The 24,266-nt window shown below is 37.2% G+C and overlaps 1 protein-coding gene across 5 annotated transcripts in view; it reads right to left on the bottom strand.

Annotated features, from left to right (window-relative positions):
• WNK1 (WNK lysine deficient protein kinase 1) overlaps positions 1-24,266 on the bottom strand; it is a 97,795-nt gene that overhangs the window by 42,464 nt on the left and 31,065 nt on the right. For all 5 annotated transcript variants that reach the window (XM_085229885.1, XM_085229854.1, XM_085229865.1 and 2 more), the window contains exons 3-6: positions 20,211-20,431; positions 18,044-18,201; positions 1,597-1,685; positions 35-254 (exon numbers count right to left, since the gene is read on the bottom strand). In XM_085229885.1, the coding sequence (XP_085086011.1) occupies positions 35-254; positions 1,597-1,685; positions 18,044-18,201; positions 20,211-20,431 (688 nt within the window). The remainder of the gene's footprint in view (positions 1-34; positions 255-1,596; positions 1,686-18,043; positions 18,202-20,210; positions 20,432-24,266) is intronic.

Below are 24,266 nucleotides of genomic sequence, written 5' to 3'. Positions count from 1 at the left end.
ACCTTCAGTGTTTTGCAAGACTGCCGCCACTTACCATTTCCTGTGCTACATCCTCTGGGACATCTCTCTCCAAGTCAAAGGAAAACTCTATTGCCTCATTATCTTTATATTTGCCCTTAAGTTTTTTGATGTCTTCAATTCGCAGCCAGAGTTTAATGGCAATTTTTTCTCCATCATCTTCCTCTGCTAGTTCTACCCGTACTCCAGTCTCTTCTTGGAAGAAAGCATGATTCAAAAGGTCCTTAATAGCATATCTAGCAGATCGGAAAACAATGTGGAGAGCACATACACTGTTAGGTTTTCATCAAATATTAAGGAATATCCTTGCCTGACAACCTCCCAAATTTATCATCTACATTTCATGCTTCCTCTCATTAACCACTTGACAGCTCATCATGCAAATTTCTATCTAAAAGTATGATGAAGGAATAAAATGCAACAGCTCTACAGATTTAGGAAAAAAAAAGTCACACATTGGTTAGCAGAAGTGCCCACTGCCTAAAATTACAAGCCTTGAAAGAACAGTTTGGTTTTACTGAAGATTAAGATCCAACACACAACTCTTAGTCCCCAGATCAGCTCAGCAGTCATGAAACATGTATTTCAGACTATCTAAAGATATTGACAAAAGTCTATCCTAGTTAATTCAGCATTAGTGAAGCACCTTTCATATTTTGTACTATTTTCAACCAACTTGCACAATTTTCCACAGTTCCCTTTGTCCAGAAAGTACAAAAACATTAGTAATATATTCTTATATTCATAGAGTGGTAGCAGTAGTCCGAAAGCTAACTGGTTAAGATAAAAGACAAGGAACAAGTGCCATGCATTCAGAAAATTAGTTCAGAATTAGAAAAATACATAATTGCTTTAAACGTTTAAATTTGAAGTCAAAAGTACATAGCAACAGCATTAGATGTAAAACTCCAAGAATTAATAGAAGACAACTCTACACCAACAGAACAGGCTCAGAATAGAATAGTTAAGAGCTAGAAAAAGACAGAAGACTGAAGCATTCTTAAACCCAACAATCACTAAGCAACTAAATAAAAGTAGGAAAAAAAAACAAAATCCATTAACAAACCATTAGAACAGCTACAGATTTTCTGCAATGGTCTAAGCTAATCACTTCAAGCCAAAATAATCTTGCAGAAAATTTGAACGAAAACAAACATCAATAACTTCAAAAATAAAGAGCCCTCAAAATAATTAGCTATAAATGCCAATGGAATCAAAGGGACAGAAAAGGAAAAAACAAAAAAAAACCAACAGGGCTACAGAATGAGGAATCCCATTAATCCCATTAAGTGGTAACTTGGAAAGATCATCATTCTGTTTTAGTGATTAGATCAAAATTTCAGTAAGAACAGTAGAATTTCTGAATAATATGGATGGTTACTACCGCATTTGCTCTTTTCCTTCCACTAATGCTATAAAACAAGTGTTAAATGAGAATCTGCCAGAGAATAGAACCTGCAGAAATAATGTTCATTTTCTAACTTCCATCAGATCCCAGTAATTAACTGTATCTAGTATTAACAAGTTACAGATTCAGACAGAAGTAATATCTCTATCGGTACGGGAAAGGAAGCTTACCTTTCGCCTTTGTTTTGCCGAATACATCCCTCAATAATCTCCTTCACTTCAGGGATCGCTACTTTATCAAAGCTGGCGGGCTTGACACCCTGAAACATACAAATAACAAGAAAAATCTGGAAGGTTCACTTGACTTAAGTTCTGTTTGTGCAAATATTCAAACCAACTGTTTTTATTCAACATGTAACTAGGCAGAATTCCCCACTAGTGGAGATTGTAAGGAAATCTACCCCCAATATTATTGTTCATCTGTTTGCTAGCGACTTTTTCAAATGCGGATTTTTTTCAGCATTTGATTAGACTTCCATGACAGAAGTTTCAACAGTTAGGTGCCAGGCTATGATAAGCATAAGCTTACCATTTCATTTTTTTCTACAGAAGGTACGATGATCAGAGGAAAAAATGTTTCCTATTGAACACTAGCGCAAGAACCCACAAGATTGACTTTAACAGTCTTCAAAGGATTCTGCTGCTTCCCAGAATGTTCCCAACATGCCATTAGATGAAGTAATTTTGGCAGAATGATTTTATGGGAAAAACAATAGCTCAGAATGATCTGACTGGATCGTTATATAACATGAACAGTGTTTAAAAAAGAAAAATGGGAAAGGAAAAAAAAATTCCTTATATCTTAGCTCTTCTCAAATCTAATAATTTCAAACCACGCTCTTGTATGATTGCTGTTGTGAGTTCAGGAAAGTGATACACACCTTTCCAAAAGCCCTTCAACAATGTATGATGATTCTTTCTTCAGTACATGTTAAAGCCATTGGGGACAGATAGAAACAAAATCTAAGTGCAAGCAGCTACTCATTTCAGTCAAGTAACTAGACACGAGGTATGACCAGTTGGGAATTCTGCAGAACGCTGCAGACACAGAAAACCAAACTCCATCACTAAATCATGGCCAAGAGCTCTTTTTCAGGGGGCAATTGTCCAAACCAGCAAAACTTGGCACTCAGTTTTACTTGATTCAGCTTTTAGCTTCAAATTCTGTGTTTTAAGATGAAAGAAAGCTCAAGGATGGAGCCACCTTGTTCAAATGCTGTTTATGTGATGTGCCCAAACTTTCAAGTCAAACAATCCTGAAATCGGTATAATTTGATACACAGTAACATACAGTACTAATATAGCAACATATAATACTAATTACCACATACACTGGACACATCTGACCCTGTGTAACTGGTGAATCACAAGTAAAAAAAAATGAAAGAAACAGACTCAAGTACAGATATAAATGAAGAAACAATACAGACAGCATGATCTGTGTCTTAATGAGGAAGTACTTCTCTCAGTGTACCATTAGATCTCCCTTCTCACCCAAGTGGAATATGAAAATATCGCACTTCTTTACTGTCACTGCAAAGGAAGCCTTGAAATGTAGAATCAAGTCTCTCAACCAGCGCCTTTGCAGCTGCAGACTTTCATTTAACTGAACGTTGACTTAATATAATAGTAATTTTTACCTACATTTAGACATTGTTTTTCTTGGCCAAACATGGCAATGTATTGACTTCATATGTTCACTACCTAAGACATTCCCTACCATGCTCTTCCACGAGAGGGCACAGTTTACTTCAAACGGATGCAAAAACAAGACAGAGAGCACAAGCATCCAGTCTTTCAATGAAGAACAGCACTATTTGTCATTGTGCAAAGGTGTTGTGATCACATCTGAAATTTGGTGATCACATCCAAAATTTGAAAAGAAAGGATAACTACAGAAAGACACAGATCTTTCCCTTAGTAAAAACCTCCTGTTACAACAGCATTCTCAATTTTCTACTTAGAAGCTCTAAAATTTGCCCCTATGACATTTCAGCAATTGAGATTACAGAACTGAGGAGCCTACTGTGACAAAACTAAGATCTGAAACACAGCCTGTCAGCAAATGTTAATTTAACACTAAAAAGCTTCAGTGAAAGTAAGACTTCTGGAGATAAATGCCTCAGCTGATAAGGCGCCAGAGCAAATTTACTTGAGTATGTTATAATTCTATAGCCAGGTCACACCACAAATCTCTTGCTTTCCAGCAGGATGCCAAGCAATACACTCAACTAATTTTATAAAACTGCTTTTAGCATTTACTACTTGCATAGAATGCCTGTGTATTTGTCTCTGCTCACATGGCAGATACACCCACCTTTTAACATGTGGCTGAGCTTAAGATAGTCCCAGGAATTCAGGTTCATATATGCACAGAATAAAATGCTCACTTATATTCAGATAATCTGTGCAATAGTTATTTGCCTGGCTGTTGTATAGATTTGTATCTAAATTTGCCAGAGAAGTTGTCTAAAATTTAAACTTATCTAATACTCCCAAGCAGCCCAAGTTCTAGCCATAGCAGCTGCCCACCTGCACGTTCATTTACACTGCGGCAGCAGAAGGAAGGTGTCAGATCCGTGGCACTATCTTATTTTAGAAAACCTAAAAACTAAGATGAATATAAGACAAAAAAGCATTAACATAGGGAAACCAGAACATAAGCCTTCTTGGTGACTATTTGACCAGATGCTCTCTTCTTGCACAACGCCTGAAGAGGAGTAGCTAAGAAAACATTTTCAAATCGGTGACTCAGTCTGCTACCCTGTATATCTCTGTCCTGAAAGATGTTAAGTAAGTGTCCAAAATCTTTGGGACCTTCCATGAGGGCCACCTTATAGTACTCCATTTTGTGAATTAAAAACAAAGAAACAAGCAAACAAAACAGTTAAGAAAAAAGCTCTCCCCAGCCAAGTCTTCCTCCACCATAGTTTCCATAATTCTGAGGTTTCCCTCAGAAAATCTCAGATACACTCACACTGGGACCTAATACAGGATTGGGTGTTCAAGCAGCTGCACTCAGCTTTTTCCACAGTCAGTAAGAACTGCCTAACTGGTCAAGAACCCCTTATACCAAAGCTCAGACAATGCTCAGCTTTGAAAATCGTTTTTTCCTTTTAACTGCCAAAAGTGAAAGACCGCTTTACATACCAAGACAGAAGATAGTATTAACGATAATCAATATATCAGTGACCCCTTTCTACCCAGAGATGTCCTTCCTTTGTAATCATGCCATCACAGAGAAACCAGAGGTGGACCCTGCGATTCAAATAACCTTCGTGTGTCCTTAAAAGCTCATGAGCTGTGCAGCCAAGCATACTTCCATTAGATTCTGAACCCAAAGGCACTGTAGTCCTCACTGTTTCCTGGTTTTAACACTGCACACTTACTGCAAGATGGTCTCATTTGCACATCTCTCTTCATTTTCTCCCCAGTCTCCAAACTGCTTAGAAAAATCATAGAATTTTTTTTTTTTTAATCTATTTGTCCCACTGTCCACTGGAAATTTAATCAGAATTACCCAGATACTATTATAAATTGTAACATACAAATTTGTTAAGGAAGTGAAAGGAAGAGCTCTTAAGACTAAAAGCTTGTAAATAGGTATAACAGGTGCATTTTCTCAAGCTATTATCTACAACATCATAAACTGACATGGATGCTGAGAGCAGCAGTCTCCTGTTTCTCCATCTCTCATTCCCACATGCATGTCATTTCCTCCCTAAGGCTGGCAAAAGCATTTAAACAGCTGCATAATGAACCAGATCATGGTGCTTAGCAGACTTGAAACAAACTCAGCCAAAAAAGCCTGTAGTGGTTTCCAGTGAGACCAGGATCCCCAGCCTGGTTTGCTGCATTGTTGCAGTAGCTCCCACACTTGCACATGGAGTACAAGTGCTGCAGCTGATGTGAGCACAACTGTGTCTCTTCAAAACAATGCTAACAAAATAGAACCCACCAAATGCATTTTGAGAAGGCATCCAAACCTTTACAATGTTGGTGTATATACAGGCAGCACAAAACACTACTTATGCAAAGCTGAATACTTATTAATACTTATCTTAGTCTTCATCTTAAGTACAGGAGAGTATCACAAGTAAGACAAGCGAAATGTAAGATGTTTGTGATTTTAACAGGTTTAAATCAGGTTAAAAAAGAACAAACAACTGAATTTGAAAATTGCAACACCCACATTTGTGTAGTTATACGATCCACTAAAAGCAAGCTCTGTACTCCTAGAAAATTATACATTTTCAAGCTTTTAAACATGAGAACTCCCCTTAACAACTTTTGCCTAGAAATATGTAGTAGTATTTTACATGAGTTAGCACACCAAACAAATGGATAAGTAGTTTATCATCTCACTGTAGTTCAAAATATACTGAAAATATTGCAAGAAAAGGTACAATCCGTGCTTTTTATACCAAGAAAATAGGGAACACAATGTCAACATGCCCTGAGAACTTTAAAAATTTTTTTTAAACAGTTCAGTGAAGAGCAACACAGATAGGCAATAGCTGGAGCTAAGCGTTCCAGCTACTCTGATTAGGATTTGAATATTCATTAGGAAGTTGGAGGAAAAGTATAAGCAAGTTTAAAAGCTAAAGACGTTCTAAGCAAATACAAAGCAGCTCACATATGTTAATAAATCTGATTCACTACCCCCAAATCCTTACCGCTACTGTGCAATTTTTCTAGAGTTGACATTCTCACCTACCTCTTTATTGCAATCCTTGTGAGAGCAGCAACAGCAGTGGGAATTAACAATTACAAATACGGGACCGACCTCTCTTTTTGTAAAATCCATCAGGAAAAGAGAGACTTGCACACCAGAGTTAGTCGGGTGCTAGTTTCCGATGGGAATCCCTCAAGCTGTGGGCTTAACGCACAGCAGAAGGAAAGCAGACATCGAAGTTAGAAGGCAGCATTGTTTTTTCTTTGACGCCTCTTGTACTCTTCCAAGAGCAGTTCATGAGGCTGCAGAGATTCAACCTTAATATCTGCTTTTGTCACTCAAATTCCGAATAGAAATAATGACTATAAGAGGTGAGCTCGTCCTTTCCAACCTGCCCAGTTGGTTGCAAGGAGAAGGAAGAGAAGGCAGCACAGAGAGCCTTTACTTTCTACTTGTCTCCGCCTCCCAGTTGAGTTGCTCTGCCTATTCTCCACCTGTTTTCTGCCATAGTTTAAGGCTGTATGTAGGAACATCACCCCGTTCCCCCCCAGCTGTGGAATTGGTCCATCAGTAGATTGCTCTCACCTAACATTGCTTGCACTACTTTTGTATTGTGAAGAGAGCTGCTGTTTCTCCTCTTCTTTCCATGGAGCTAAACAAGTATAATTACATCTATTAATTTTAATTTAATCCAAAAAGCAAAACCTGTACAAGGCTAACAAAGAATAGCCCATTTCCTCAGTCAAATTCTGCGACCACTGGTAGCATTATCAACTTTTTTATTAGGGGGGATAGGTATTGAAGGTGATGTTCAATCTGCTGGACAAAGTTAGAAAGCTGCATCATTGCCTCTTTTGCATCACTTGCATGAATACAGTCTGCACTGGTATTTCCTACCAATTCTTGCTATACTCCAAACCTAACACGAAGTCTTTATTTTTTTTTTGCCCTTGATATCTAGTTTTAAACAGATACTGTGGAACTTGCTTACTAATAAAATGAGTTGTTCAGAGTTTTTTTGGAAGGACATATAGAGAAAAGGCAAGAAACCTCATACACAGCCTTCAAATGCAAAGTGAACAAACAAATCTTAATCAACTAATGAGGAAAATTTTAAATTGAATTTTATTACAGTTCATCAAGAACACTTTTCAGTCCCTCAAAATAGGAGACTTAGTTCCTCAAGTACACCAGAACTATACTAATGTTGTTACAGTGTTGGTGGTGCTTGGTGTAAAGTAACACTTTCTGATCCTTCACTGGGCATTTCAGAAATCCCTTCCACTAGCTGTAGGGAAACCTGAGAGGTGTCAAGGGACAAGAGGTTCTTAGAGATACTGGTATGTTGAATGGCCTTCCAACTGCTTAGCTAGAAATTTTATACCCCGCATCAACAAACTGCTATTGATCACCTCAGTTTTAACTGCTTATTGGCATTTTCAATAAAGCATGTCGGCATTTCACTTGCCAAGGCTTATAATTTTTTGTCACCATTACAGTTCCACTCAAACCCAATAGACACTGTGCAGCCAAAGCAAATGTCCTTTCCAGAAACATCATCTAACATTAAGCATATCTGATTAAGGCTGCACTGCACTTTTCTGGGGTGCATTGCATAAAATACAAAGAATATTTGAAGCGTTTCGACTTTTACTATGCACACAGTGTACATGCCTCAGTATAACCACGTTTGCTCGCCTCTTTGCAGTAGTGCTTTAAATGCAGACCTCAAGAGGAATTCTGCTGTAAATGATTAATCATCTCAAATAAAATGTTCAAACTTTGCAGTCCAGAGGCTAATACAATCAGTAGCAAAGTCAAATCTCACAAACAAAGTAATTATAGTCTCCACATTTTCCTTTTGCTAAGTTGTTACTATGCTAGTTTGAGCCGGACCCAAGCTGCCACAAACCATTAGTTCTGTGAAACTAGATGGAGCATATGATTCCAGTGGAAAACAATCCAGGAATCCTACTTCCTTCCATAGACTCTGAGAAGCCTCCAGGCAATAGCTTATACAGCATTTAAATTGGTTTACCCCATGATCTTCTAAAGGTCACCACTTGCTATTAGTTACTCACCCAGCCCTTAAAACCTACAAGTTTAACTATTTCACCTCCTTTTCCATGTCTTATCCTAATCCTGTTGTCTAGAAACACTCTTTCTTTTAGTTCTTTCCTTATTTCACACAGAGTACACCTATATCCTAATTCTCATCCTAGCTCAAATGAATACCTAGATATCTATTAGGAGAAGGAAGATCCCACTCTGCGTTTACTTAGGTGAAAGATATGGGTTGCCTATAGAAGCTATATTTTACTGTTCTTGTTAAACAAGAAGTTATAAAACCTGAGACAGCAGAAAAAAATTTTAAAATGATACTGCACAGTTAACTGAGCTTCTGATGATGGTATTTCCACAGTAATTAATTCTGGACAATTGATAATTCTGTCAAGAATGAAATCTGTAAATCCTGCAGAATAAGCTCTGCACAAGATCAATATCCTAGCAGAGTAAATAGCATTACTGCAATACAAGCAATAGGAGTAGACAATGGCTTTCAGTGGGCTAGTTAGCTCACAAGGCACTATTTAGACCACTCTCAGGACAGTTGTGCTCTCTTATAAAGAAAAGCAATGACTGCACATTTTGAACCTGATACCTTTTGAACTTGACTAATCTACCACCACCCAGACCAAAATTCCTCTCTCAACTATTTAAGAAAGCTCTACATCACTGAAATAGCTCAACCAGTCTGTCTGCAGTCACTAGAAGCTAGAGATAGGACATCCATCTCCTATTATACTGATGTGCAAGTAATTTAAGTCTCGTGATTCTTAAATTTCTTTGAATCAGCTGTCTTCAACACTTGCTACTGATAAATGTGAACCCAGATTTCACGTTCAGTTATGAAGACAATGGAGGCAATGCAGTGTTTATACAGGCTCGATGGCCACAACCTGACTGACCAGTTTGGAAATCATTTTCCTTTTCACTTCACCATGCACTCTCAAATAATGAAAATCCTTGAACTGAGGTTGCTTAAGAGAAATGTCTAGTTATTAGCATGAGAGGATCCTTAGTGCAAAGAACAGAATGTATTCCTCGTTTGACTGTTTATCATTTCTTGCTGTCATCTCCACAGCCATCCACAATCTCCAAAGCCGCCAGAACCTCAATGCTGTGTTTTTACTTAAAGCCAAGGAATTTAGCAGTAAAACTTTACAACTCCATGCATGTGAAGTCTATCCCATTAACAAAGCTCATTTAAGAACTTGAACAAAGACCAGTCTTACCCTAAAGAAATCACTGCCTGCGTTCCTTTCCAAAACCATCCTATTTGTGATAATATTGAAGTGCATCTTACACTACCTTACAATTATCACCACGTTGACTAGTTTCCCGGCCTAGCACACAACATGCTTTATAGACTTTTTCCAGATGTGCAAGTTCTCTGCTCATTAGCTCCTCCACATAAGAAAAAACATCAACTTATTTCAAAAGTCAGAAGAATCTGGAGCCGAAGCGTTTTTAGTTTAAAAGCAGATGAACCATTCATAGCACCTCCTATAACTGCAGCATTCCTTTATAAGGAACAGAAAAAATTACACAATCCCTAGAAGAGGTGACTTAGTAATCAAAAGGCAGAATGAAATTCTTTAGTGCATAGCTATCAAATGATATAGCTGCATGGTAAAATGGATCTTATTAAAAAATACACAGAATGATGATACAAATGAAACAACAGTAAAGACTGAGTAGATCGTTAAGGTTGGAAAAGACCACTAAGATCATCTAATCCAGCAGTCAACCCATCATTACCATGCCCACTAACCAATTAGTGCCACATCTACCCTCTTCTTGAAAACCTTCAGGAACAGTGACTCCATCACTTCCCTAACACCCTGAAGCAGGAGTACTGCCTTTGTCATCTGAACAAGAACATTAAATGGTGAGCATTTCAAGATAGCTGAATGGCCCGTCGTTTTGTTGGGATTTCAGCTCAGAAATGGCTTTCAAGAGAATGGCAACATGCCTAGACACACATCTCAGTGCTATAAATATAGAAATGCCGCAGTGACGCAATATTAAAAACAAAAACCTCTCTTCTATTTTCAGTATGGAAAATGTATTTTTGAAAAAAATCATATCGTATTAGTTGCATTCTCTGCTTTAATTAGCTACCAATCTGACAGATAAACATCATCTAACATTCATTCTAAAATCTGAGTACAGCAATAGTAATTCTCCATCCACAGATTAGGTCTAGTGAACTTGGAACTGAATTAAAAAAAACAATCCAACATAGCGCCTTTTTCATGGGTCATAAAACCACATTTGCTACCAATATGAACACTCAGAAAATACCTACTGAACAAACATAAACCTGAGCCAAGGATAATGTTGCAAACTGCAAAAATAGTGCACAATGCAACAAAAGCCACCATCTCTTTTATTTTCTGACTTACCAGAATAGAAGTTAAAGCCTTCTATTCATGTACCAAAAGACTCAGTTTCAGATGAGGGTCCTAAAAATATTCCTGCTATGTGCAGAAATCTGATAGTGGTAATAGGTGGTACAGTGAAACATCTCTGAAAGATATTTACCTTAATAAGTCAAAAGCTCAGTACTAGAAAGCTCAAAATACCTTCACTAGACAGAGAAACAACAGTCTTTTTACCCTTTAGAATAAAAACATAATGCACAATAAACAACAGAGCTTCTCACACAAACTTTTAAGTTTGGTGTTTCTCTCATCAGAAACAGAGCGTCCTGGAGGACTAAAGAAGTGACTGACCCATGTACACAGCACAGAGGTGAGACTGCACCTTCAATATTGTGTTCAGTTTTGGGCCCCTCGCTACAAAAATATGCAGTGGTTTGAGTGTGTGCAGAGAACAATGAAGCTGGTGAAGGAGTTACAAGGAGTGACTGAGGGAATTGGGGTTGTTCAGTCTGGAGGTGGCTGAGGGGAGACCTCATCCCTCTCTACAATTTCCTGAAAGGAGGCTGTAAGCTAGGAGAGCACTGAGCATTTTCCTCAGGAGATAAGCAATAAGACGCATGGAAACAGTCTCTAGTTGCACCGGGGAAGATTTAGACTGGACATTAGGCACAATTTCTGCACAGAAACTGTGGTCAGGCACTGGAACAGGCTGTCCAGGAAACAGTGGAATCTCCATCCCTGGAAGCATTTAAGAATCATGCAGACACAATATTCAGGGACATGGTTTTGTGATGGGATGGTAGGCGAGGCTGATGCTAGGACTGAATAATCTTGAAGATCTTTTCCAATCTAGATGATTCAATAATTCTCTATTTTTGGGAATTAACTACTCTAAAATTTCATTCAGTTTCAGATGAATAAAACTGTTCTAACTGTTCTAACATGGGAACAAAAGCATTCAAGTAGGCATACATGCTTGCATGTCATAGCCAGTTCTGGAAATAGCTTTCAGAAACTTGGAGATAACTATATAGGGTGTCTGTAAAAATTTGGTGGAGTTCTGGCTTATGAATCACATAACATCTCTAAATAACTTTTTTTTTTTTTTTTTTTTTTTTAAACTCACTCCCCCTCTCATCTTCCAAATGACGAAAACTTTCCTGAAGTCATCTTGTTTCCATGTCAGTGCAACTATAGGAATACAGTTGGTAGGACAAGAAATAGCAGCTCACCCATTCTTAACATCAGTGCTTTTGACTAGTGGCACAGTGTTGATGAATAACATCAAGGTATCAGACCCTCCCTCTCTGTTCGTAAAAGAGGAGTCACCTTTCCACTGTTTGCAATATTAAATTTATCTCAGTTAATGTCAGAGCTATATAGATGTCCACACAGGACAATGTTACATAATAGCAACACAACTTTACAAGAGTTTGGAGTTATTGAACTTCTTTTTTTTAATATACATTGTTTACTCAGTATATTGGCGTTTTTAGAAAGCTGAATAAGCCTACATTTCCAATGTCTGTAATACAACCAAATCTTAGAATTCCACATTGAAAAAAATACATCTGATTTTCATTTTCTGCAGCTCAGCTCACAGCTTCTCCCCCATTTTAATTTCTGATTGTTTTAAAATATCTAATTCAAAATTGAGAAACATTCCAAGCTCAGCAGTGAACAACACAGCAAAAACTTTTCACTTCAAACCACATTTTACAATACCAACACTGACGTAGTTTGTTGTTTTAGCTGTAATCTAAAAACTTTTGTTGCTGAATAGTACAAATGCCTCTTAAGACCAACTTGTAAAAGTGATCTCCTTTTAGAAAGGAAGTCAGCTGAACGAGCCTTTTTTCTCCCAGCTTAAGATATCTTCCCTAGCTTTGTATACTGCATAGCATGTTACATCTCAGTATTTTAGTTCATCCCTGCTGTTTCTCACTTAGATCATTATTTCTTTAAAAAGATGACTATGAACTAACAGCTTCTTAAGATATTAATGTTTTGAGACCTCGTATTCTTGTTTCATCCCTCTTCCATTTTTAAGCCAATGTATTTCTGAACTGATGAGTCAGTGACTGTACTGCTATCCAGAAAGATTCCTCGCTCTTAAAGAGTGCTGTTCAGAATGCTTGCAACTGAGATGAACAGCTATGGAAAACAAGTGGTAGCAGCTTACATATTGCTTAATCCGTTTAGTGTGATACTGAGGAATAACATCTGTTAGAAAAATCATAGATTTTGCGCTACTATTTTCCCCACTTGATACTTAGGTGCCTAAATTTTCTTCTTTCAGTTAACACAGTTACAAGAATTTTCCCCTTCTTCCTCTGCTTTAGTGTGCTTGATTTTCAGTATGGATTTTTAGTATGAGCCTTAACAAAAGGCTGCTTGCTTTATTTGTGGGCTCCTGCTCCCTACTTCCCCATCACCTTGCCCATTCAAAAACTTGGTAGAAAGGGTGTCTATCTATATGAATGAAGGCAAGAAACCAAGTTATTTAAGACAAAGGAACAGAGCTTTATGTACATTAAACAATTTGCATATTGCTTCTCGAAAGAAAAATAGGATATTCATAAATATTCACTAGACAAGTAAAATTAATCAGAAGACTAAAGGCTAAGCATTTATATTTGCTATCCTCTTTAGGGAAACAAAAGAGAAAACAGATGGGATGACTTGCCCATTTCATCTCCAGTGAAAATAAAAAAAAATTCAGTTGATTGACTTTGGCAATTATGATGCCTAACTTTTAAGTCACTAAAGCCACTGATTTAACCTCAAGTGACCAAACTGCAGCACTTAGTGAGTGACTGGTTTCCAGCCAAGAGAATGACCTTCACTCTAACCAGTAAGCTTTAGTTCCCACAAGTTAGGGAAATTACAGATTTTTAAACTGGTTAGACACTGCCTGGTCTGGTTACTCATTATGTACCTTGTTCCCTCAGGTGTTTTTTTAAGCTCTGTACAACCGAGATGAGAAAAGTTGTGCACATTCTGTGGAACATTTCAGTACAGAACATTGTGTTTCATTTCTCAAGTCAAAATGCAAAATGCTGTTGTTTGTTTGTTTTTTTTTTTCTTCTCATGCTAAGGCTCGGGTAGCAGACATTTGTTTAGAGAAGAGACTGGACTTCTGGTGAAGGAAAAGGTAAGTCCACAACTTCACTTTGTCCAAGTAAATGTGGAGAAAATTAATTATAGAGAACAAGACTCCATCAGGAAAACTTGAAAGGTAAAGAAGACTTGTCTGTTCATACACGTGCCAGATTTTCAGTACATTTAAAACTGGGGATGGTCTTTATTTGCTTGGAATGAGAACATTGGTTGGTTTGTTCTTTTTTTTTTTTTTTAATAGAGGTATATGTGCATAATTGAGATAAAGCTGCATAATAAAAAATTATTAATTGTTATTCTACCTGTCGAGACTAGTCAGTCACTTAGAAAATGTCTGAGATATCTAAGTATTAGAGATTGAGCAAATATGCTTTTATGAAAATAATTCCTGTGTTGCAAAAAGCAAGCCTGAAGGAAATTCAGTGTTGAAGTAATCAACATCTATCTTTGAGCTAAGAGCAAACGTAGTAAAAAAAAAAAAAAAAGCCAAGAAAGACAAGGCAGCTTTTGAAGCAATCACATGGATTACATCAGTCACATCAGAGACTGAGACAAAGCAGCTGAAGCTAGTGCAGTCATGTCTTCATTGCACTGCTTTCCCAAACAGTCTAAATTAAGAAATCATACTTAAGATGTTTATTCTACAAATACATGTATTCGTTTAAATACACAGATAGCTCATTTCAAATATTTCTCGTTTAATGCATATCTCAATAACTTATTGGAAGACAAGAAAAGAATACCAGTTGACAGACAGGAAAAATGTCAGACAGGTAAGTCTGAATTTTACCAAAATTGTATGCTACTTGTGCAAACAATTAAGTAACAGAATTAAGTATCTTGATCACATTTTGTACTGAACCACCCATACTGCTTTATAGGGTTTGCACACTAAAATAAGTAATAATGAATAATAATCACCATCATCACAAGAGCAGACAACATGACCTTAATAGTTCAATTTATTTTCAATTAAAGGCTTAGGTGTTTTTTTCTTAGGCCAAGTAGGCAGCAATGCGTGCCCAGCTGAACCTCTTCAGCCTAAATCACAGGGGAGTTCTTGTATTTGTTTTTTCTTTCTAAATAAGATAAAGACATTGCAATTCCTGTGATTTTTCAGTACTGGCTACTTATTTAGAGCCATTTCCAAACAACACTACATAGCTTCAAAGAGGAAAACAAGCTCTTTGTGGAGACCAAGTTGCCACATTATGTTTTGATAAGGAGGGTGGCTAGACTCCCTACGCGTAAGAGACACAACATGCAGGTATTTTCTAACTGCTAGTAAAAAAGTCTGGAGTTTGCTGGAAAGTATAAATATGAAAAAGTAAATATGTTGTGTCAAACTTTTCTCAGCTTCTTCACCAGAATGGTAAAGCAAAGTTAAGGCCTAAAAATTCTAGAGTTTTTAAACTGAGCTTTTACTCAAATTCTTTTACTGAAAGAACTCTTCTAATCAAAATGAGACAGAAAACCAGTTTAAAACCTTCCACTTATTTCTTGTGCCAGGGAAAATTTGAGAACTTTATTTTTTTCCCTAATAAAAGAGCATTGGGATAGAAATTTCTCAGTGAGAATACAGACAGGATAGACAAACATCTTGGAAACACCAGACTCATCCAGCAGCACTGTTGTTCAAGATGTGAAACAATAACAAGTGGCTGGCCAAATAACTTCTCATTGCAAGAGCAAATTTCAGATAGTCTTGCTATCTACATCTTTGCTTACCTAACTACATTATTTCATCAGAAAACTGCTTCCAGAAAAAAGAGACACTTAAATAGGGAGGGAGAACACAACTGAGCATTCTGAGCAATTCTGGCAAATACTTTAAGCCAATGCCGCAGTGTCTGGGCATCAGCTAAAGCAATCCTAATCACAAAAGAGTAAGATCAGAAAGCAAGGCAGAGGCAGGCCATGCTAGAAGCAAAAACAACATATAGACAAGACAGGAGAGAAAAATGCAAGCTAGTCCTGACAGTACACGGCACCTTGGACATTAAGACATCTTCAGGTTTCTGTCCTACACAGTAGCTAGGGTCTAAGCTAATAGACCAGCTGTGCTTTTTACTAAGCACACCAGTAGCTAGAAAGAGGTTGAGGGAAATCAATTCATTTAAATATATTTCTCCTGCGCTGAGTGATTGCATGCTTTTATCTTGTTGCCTTTGGAAGTTTCAGTGATTTTTATGCTTTCACATCCATGATCTTTCAATGACGGACTGCCACTACTGTCTTTACTTCTGGTCTTTGTGCATGCAGCTAGATAAAATCATCCTGTAGTTTAAGGCACGGCAGGACCACAGCTCCTACCTCAGAATGTTCCTAAATATTCCTAGGAAAGTAGCAAACTGGAGGGTTGAACTGGAAATGTTAAATATCTACCACAAACCACAATCACCTTCTAATCCAAGTTAAAAGGAAATGTATTGGTAAGTACTGCTGGATTCACTCATACACAAAGTCTTCCAACTCCGTTCTATAGTTAACAGTTCACATGTTGACCTCTTAAGTACTGAATTTCTCAACGGTCCAACCCCTTGTCCACAAATATACATACTGAAAAAATTCCTAAAATACCCTTCAAAATGAAAGTAAAAATCTTAAGAGGACAAGAGCAGAAAACTGTAGGGCTCTTTCCATGTTGGTAAAAAGAATATAAAATGCATTTTATTTCATAACATCATTGTGCTGCTCACATTACAGAAAAAAAAAAACAAAACAGTGAATTCTCCATTGCCAGTTAAAAAAGGTTTATGCTTTATTTCTAGATAATGTTGTATTTTCACTGAAAGTCTTCCTTGAAAACTTTTCAAGTGTCTGTTTTCAGTTTTGTGGGTTTGTTTTTAAACACACTGCTTTGTGGCCGTCATACAATAAAAAAAACCAGGTATATCAAGATAGCCGTTCATTCTCTGCCTAGAAGCAGAGACATATATTCCATTTTGTTTACTTTCCTGCTCTTTGCTCTTTCTGCAATAAAGGAAATCTTTTATTTTCATATCAAAATGCATTTTAGAGATGTCAAACAGTAGATGAAACAGCAGAAAAAAGTCAACAATGAAATTCAGTTTGTGAAACATCAGCAGCAAAATGCAGTAAAAGATGTGTTGGACTGAGCAAACTGTTACCATTCCATTTTCCTCATCCACTTAGAAGTTCAACAGTCAACCAAAAACAGTGAGGAGAAAGAAGTATTCAAGTGTGTCAAAGGTACAACATATATGTGGTAAGTAGAACCCCAGTAAATCTATAATTAAGTTTCAAATTGCGAAGTATTTTGCAGACCAGGAAAAGGATGCTCCTGGAGATTTCCAAGCCTGAGACCATCTATTTCAAAAGATGACTTTCATCACCACAGCCCAGTTCCTAGCACATTTTAAGCAATAGGCAGGGTAGTTGCATCAGATGTCTGTTCTGATATAAAATACCCATCCATACTGAAATTATGTTTCTTTGGCTCTAGGCAACATACACAAGCATTGCAAAGGATACCACTAAAATAGTTTTGATAAGCTACTTTGTTTTCTTTCTCTGATCCAGATAGCCAGCAGATCAGAATCTGCAGTTAATCAACTAGATTTTACTCTTGTTCCTTTCGACTTAGAGGATTACAATTAGGTTAACCTACATGTCAAAAAAAAAAAAAAAGTACGTTAGAAACTTACTCTAGTTGTTGATAAAAAAAGAAAAGGCTATTTTTCCTCTTCCTCCTCCTCCTGTGCCTCCCTCACATTCTCCTTCAAAAAAGCAATCATCTTCTATTTCACCAAGCCTTCCTTAGCAACTCATCACTTCCAACATAAAGGCTCTTTCTTCTCTGTTTGCAGTCAGCAATTATATCTGTCTCTTACAGTATGAGGCATCAGGAATACAGGAATAAGCATTTATTTTTCCAGACCTAAGCAAATCGCTTGTTATTAAATCCTCAAAGCCTCAAAAATAATACACACCAAAAGATTAACTGGAATAATACTTTCTCCAATCTGTAGACAGCTGAAAGTCTTTTTCTCCCTTTGCACATGTGAACAGATGCGCTGATTTTCTCAGAGTAACTTTTCACTCTCCCAAATAGCCAACCTCAATATTCTTCCTATTCCTTCTCGTCAAGTTTCTCTGTTTTAAATCCTATCCAGTATCTTCTGGTATACTGAACGGGTATCAGCACATGCAACATTTTATTTCCGTTCACGTATTTTACAAGCTTCTGGCCAACCATTTGAGGTAAGTTGAATCATTTCATTCACTTCCATCCATATCCCTAAACACTCTTGTTATTTTCTCCCCCTGCAAACACTTGCACAATGCCATGCTGTCCAGCTTTACTCTTTTGCTAGGCTGACAGCCTTACAACCAGTAGTGGGGAGGAACTTACACTGGTCACTCGACGGTAGATCTGCGCGGCATTTTGGCACTCAGAATAAGGATACTCAGACGTTGCCATCTCTAGCATACACATCCCAAAAGCATATACATCAACGGATTCATCATATTTCTCCTCATACATCTCGGGGGCCATGAACTCTGGGGTACCTTAAATTAAAAGAACGATTCAGACTCTAAATGTCTCAAAGCGAGCAGAGGCTGCTGGCGTTACTCACCGCAGGAGGAAGTGGATGGGCAGACCTGTGAGACAAAAGAAAGTGGAGGCAAAAAGAAGAGGGAGGAAACCCTTAGTCACTCTGTTTCATCAAACCACTTTGCGAGTCTTCCATTGCAAGGTCTTTAAGGAACAAGAATGGCATGAACGGGCTGATGTAGTTCTCATTTTATGCATGTTAGTGCGTGTACCAAAACAGACTGAATCAGGCATCGAATGCAGGAAAGGGGATAAAGAAGAAGGGAAAACGGTCAGACTAGCCATAGGCTGCAAACCAAATACTAAGGAGAGTTAAGACACTTACCTTTTCTCCCTGTAAGAAAGGAGGCACATTAAACCTGGTTTCAAGAATTACCTGACCGCCCTCTGCTGCAAAAGAAGTAGTATTGGTAAGAGCCCACAGCTAGTCTCTGTCCTAGTGCTCTCCACCTACTTTTTGAAGTAGAATGGTTCAGGAAAGGCCTTGCAATGAACAACTCTTTTTGTTAAAAAATATAAATCTTCATGATAGAAAGTGAAAAGTAATTTTCTGCAAAGGCCACTCACCGGAGCCCTCTTCTTCATATACTTACCTTCTCACCTGCAGTATATTTATAGGCCTACTGCAGATACAGGCATTAGTGAGGAACATCCTACAGTCAAAAAATACTTAGAAATACAGAGAGATTGAGTTACAAGCATAGAGCGTGAGATTCAACAAGTCCCATTTAAATAGTTTGCAGAAAATTTTTGCTCAGAGAAGCATCACAGCATCCTCTCTGTAATCAAAGGGACTGCACTGTATGATCAAAGACATAAGTTTGATTCTGTAAATTTAAGCACAGAATTATTTCCTGCAGATACCAGATTCAAGATAGTTTTATAGATCAGTGAATAGTCACTTTTGTTTTCACAACACAAAATGAAAAGAGAGCGTCATTGTAGCCATTTACCCAAAGGCAAACTATGAACATACAAAGTGATAATTTTGTAATAATATATTTGAAGAAAAGGGGAGCACATTTAAGAAAAAAAATTTTTTGGACAATGTGTACTTTTTATCCCTACTATTATTTTGACCTGGTTAAGAAGCAGGAAATATTTCAGCAATCACTTTCAAGAGAGTTTACGGGTATACAGTTTTCATCCCATTTGGGTATCTAATATAGGACTGTTGAGCAATATTACATTTTAGCAAGCTTAGACACTGGAAATAAAAGCAATTTCATTCCTTGAAGCCTATATGCCTAACTATAAGAACAAAGCTGATAAAACCATTTCTTTAAAGAATTTACAAGAAAAACTGTACTAGATCTATCAATCCAATAGCTTATTTCCTGAAAACGGTCATTAGCAGATACATGAGAACAGAGCAAGTACAAGACAATACTTCCCCAATGCATCCTCCTAACTTAATGTAAACCAGAAAGTCTCTGGACTGCAGTTTAAGTCATTATACCCCAGTTCAATTGCAATATATTTAGACTTTCTTTAATATATCTTAGTTTTTGTTTATTTGCCAAGTGTAAGAGATTTAATATTAACATCTGGTGACAATTGAAAAAATTGGCTGTATAAATTAATGCTTAACTAAACATCAAGATGTTTGATAGTCACCAAAACCTATTTGCACGTTTCTTGAAGAGATGTATAATTCTCATCTTTCATATGTAGTTAAGAATGGTTTTATCAACAATGTTGCACAAAACTGTTGGGCAAGGCAATAAATCTATATTCTGAAATATTTTAAGTTACTATACAAATACAAAACGCATACGCAGAATTTCATCATGTCATCTCATCAGGAACTCCACCTGACCTCAAAAGCCAAGAAATCAAGCCTACACATCTTCAGGCTTAGATCGCGTACCTTTGAAACCATATTTTAAAAGGAAAGCTCTTAAGGCTCAAATTCCCAAGTACATAGACCGGCTCATCAGCCTTCTAAACAGTAGAGACTTACCTATCACACTTTTGGCAAAAGAAGCTCGCTTCAGGGTTGCCAGTCCAAGGTCTCCAATCTTGACTGAACCAGTGGGGCCAGTAATGAAGATGTTGTCACATTTTAAGTCTCTATGAATAATGGGAGGAGTGCGTGTGTGCAGAAATTGTAAGCCTTTCAGTATCTGACGACACCAGCTTCGTAGTACTTTGATTTTCATCACTTTAAATCTTTTCAGGTACCTAGTGAAAAATAACAGTACATTAAACAGGCTCCAGTGTCAGCCACTTGTACTACAAAATTAAGTTCTGCTACCAAATAGCAGATTATGCTGTACCATTTGCTGTTCTAAAGTGAGAAAGCAGTAGCTAAAGAGACTGAGAAATTTTAATTTCATCTAGTTTAAAAAAATACCTGCGCAGCTCAAAAATCAAAGAGCTGAAGATGGATCCCCCTCCCAGAAAGAAAAACTGCCCTGTAGCAGATTTCTGCCTACTTCCTTCTAACCACAAGACTAAAGTGCTAAAAGTTAAAAAATAAATCATTAAAATTATTAAATTATTGAATTATCAAAATATTTTAAAAATAAATAATTTGCATACCAAGTCAACCTAAAGATAATTAAGCACTCTGCTTGCTAAGTTTCAAGGCACTGCTTCCCCAACAAACAGTTAAAATCTTATGCATTACAACCCCTTATTTACTTATTTAAGAGGATTACCTCCCCCTGCAGTTTATCCTATCATTGCTTAAATAGTTAAAATCTTTTCCTTGGTGAACTATTGGGAAGAGGGCAGTAAAACCAAAGATGCTAATAAAGAACAGCCAAGTACAGAGCTGCTGCAGACCACGCAAGAGTTACAAAGTCACTCTACCTTAGTTATCAATGTTATTCCAACCACTTTGATCAAGGATTCCAGATTACACTTTGAACCTACATCAAATTTACTTGCTGTCAAGCAAATAAAAAACTCTCAGAGATCACTTCCCTGGTGCTGTCCCGTACAGGATGTGACTGTCTGAATCTGATCAGTTAATACTCACCACTTCAAAACTACGGAGAGGAAAAGAAGATCTTTAAAATGATTATGCTAACAAATTGATGTGGAAAGTACATGCACAACATCAGCATCCCTTTGCAGGCAAAACATGACCCACTCTTAACTGTTCTAATATTGCTGCTTTCTAAATGTCAAAGGAGAAAATTCACACAAATAATTATTTTCCAGTCTTTGTGATGCAAGAGTGTGATCTTATTCTACTAAACTTGGATAGACTAAAAATGTCGCAAGGTGAATGACCTATTCAAGTATTTTCCAGCTGTGTATTCTCACACACTCTCTTCAGGTAGAAGCATTAGTTTAAAGAAAGAGTTCTTTTTTTCCTTTTTAAAAAGAAAGGGCTGAAAAATATATTTAGAGAAGGAACTGCTGAAATGGTACACTGTGTCCAGCAATAATTTTATTCTTATGCAGCTGAGGTTACTCAGTTAAAGTTGGACAAGTTTTATACTGTCACAAGACTGGTGGTAAATTCTGTGACCAGAATGGAGTTCAGCAGCTACATACTTAAAATCAAGTCAGGTTTAATTATTCAATGGCAGTGTTCAGTCTTCTGCATACCCATAAAATTACTTGCATCAACACCAGCATAAAAACTCCGTAATTAACTCACGTTACTTTAATTTCTCCACTTTAGAGGAAGATCTGGAAAACAAATTGCTAGCAATAATTCTGCTATGAAAACAAAACTGTAAAAGCAATCAGGACCTAGTTCCAGAAGGAGTCTTGAAACAGACTGTAAAGACTGGCAGGGAAAAAGCCAACCCAAGGAAGGAGACAAGCTGAAGGAAGTTCTGGATCACATCAGCTACCACTTGAATTCTTGCTATTGACACAATCCTCATCATCACTCTTGAGTCTGTTCCAAAGATCACATGGTAGGGGCACTTCAGTTCAGCATCTGGAATCCCTAATTACATTCTTGGTTTCAAATATGCTAGTCTACTGCCAGCTTCTCACTGTTAAAGGATCTGGGTCCAACCATCACCCAGCATCCTGCAGTGTTGCTGTAATTTTTCCATAACACTGTCATAAACAAAGTCACACGTAACTTAAGGTAGAAAGCGTTTTAAAATGGAAAAATATATAAATACTTAAAAAATACACAGACAGCCCTATTAGCCTATTAGGCTTTATTTTTCCAAGTATTATACATACAGTAACTCAGGTTTGAGAAGACCTCAAGAGGTCTCTAGGCTAAGCTTCTTTTCCACATAGGGTCAGCCAGGAAGTCAGACCAGGTTCATTTGGGCTCTGTCCTGTCAGATCTTGAGCATCTCCAAGGAAGGAGACAGCACAACCTCTTGAGACAACTTGTTCCACTGCCTGACTGCCCCCACTGTCAAGCAGCTTCTTATTACACCCAGTATGAAGCTCCCTAGTTTCAGTTTATGCCTGTTACCTCTAATCCTCCTACCCACCAAGTAGCAACAGAAAGAGCCTATGACTTCTTCATAGGCACTGGAAGACTGCTGTTGCACTGAGACTGCTGTTAAGTCACTCCTAAAGGTTTCCCTTCTATAGCTCAATTTTTCCAGCTCATAATCACACAGCAGGTGCTCCAACCCCTAACAGCTTGATGAGCTCCACTGAACTTGTTCCTAGCTGATCAACGTCTTCTCTATTTAACAGAGTAGTTGTCAATTAAATATAGGTACTTGATCTTAGCACGGAATACAAGCAAAAGATGAGAAAACAAGGCTTTCCTAATAGTTATCTTCAACAAACAGAGAAAAGTAGGAACTAGAGTTTGACTTTCTGTCTTGCAATTTTATGTCTGTTTGGACTTTTTTTTAAAACCAGGGAGGCTCACAATCTATCACAGCATCTCATCTCAAGGAGCTAAAGAAATCCTACTTAGCAGAAACAGTTATGAAGGCACATGTCCTACCAGAATCATTAATACTTTCATTTGAAGTAGATCAGGAATACATACTACAGTGGCCTCTGAAGACAGAACTAGAGGCTGAGACTTCAGTCAGAAAAACTGAACTGCCATCTTCATTAACAGTGTAATTAAGACTTAAAATAGACAATTCAATTTTTTTCCAATACTTTAATTCTGCTTATATATAATGTTAGAAAGCAAATTCTTACAGTAATTGAGTTGTAAAACTTTTAAATTGGTATGTTCCCCAGAAGTTCAGGGACTTTTCTTTGTGCAAAATTAAAAGTCTTCCCAGGCAGTGTTTTAAAAGGACGAGTTCACAATATTGCATACACAAATACAATAAAACATCATGAAAAGATACTTTGGGACAACATTACAGATCTCACATTTTGCTTGCTTGTTTTTAACATCAAGTGACAACAATGGCTACGTCTCAGAATGAGGAAGATACCACTTGTTTTAAAAGCAAGTAGCAAAAACACACTGGATAAATATGGAAGCAATATGCATTCAAACTCCATATGCTAAAGATAAGTGAGCAGTATGGGAACAGAATATAAATGAAATACATATTGATATTAAATTCGGTATTTCAGAAATTTCTCATGTAGTTTACTTGTCACATATCCAGTGCAGGGCAGAAAAATGAACTAAATTACAAACACAAAGTACACAATAGTGAAAAAAATAGAGTATTATTTAAACGATAGCCAATTAAAAAGAATAAGTTTTTTTTTCCTAGATAAAAAAAAAGACCTTCATACTTCAGAGTACAAAACAATCTCATGGCTAGTAAATCTTAAGAATTTCTTCCTATCAAAACATTGTCTTATAGTCATCTGCTTTTACTTTATCTTTCTTATGCCACTGCATAACAAAGCAATTCAAACATCAAATCTGTGAGGGAAAGAACAGAGTGAGAAAGCGAGGAAGAGTTATATCCAACCCTATATGCACTACTATGAAAATAGGTACCTGCAAATAGATGCATCTGTACAAAGCTGTAAAACCTTCATACTGTTCTAAGTACAGGACATGAAGAAACTGATCTATTACTTTATCTGATATACCTTAAACAACCTCAGAAAAGCTCTTCATGGACACACAGATAAAGTTACAACTTCT

The sequence above is a fragment of the Meleagris gallopavo genome, chromosome 1 (genome assembly GCF_905368555.1).
Source record: "Meleagris gallopavo chromosome 1, MGAL_WU_HG_1.1, whole genome shotgun sequence".
Classification (NCBI taxonomy): domain Eukaryota; kingdom Metazoa; phylum Chordata; class Aves; order Galliformes; family Phasianidae; genus Meleagris; species Meleagris gallopavo.
The sequence above is the reverse complement of the archived record's forward strand: the minus strand, read 5'-3'. Positions and strand labels throughout refer to the sequence as shown.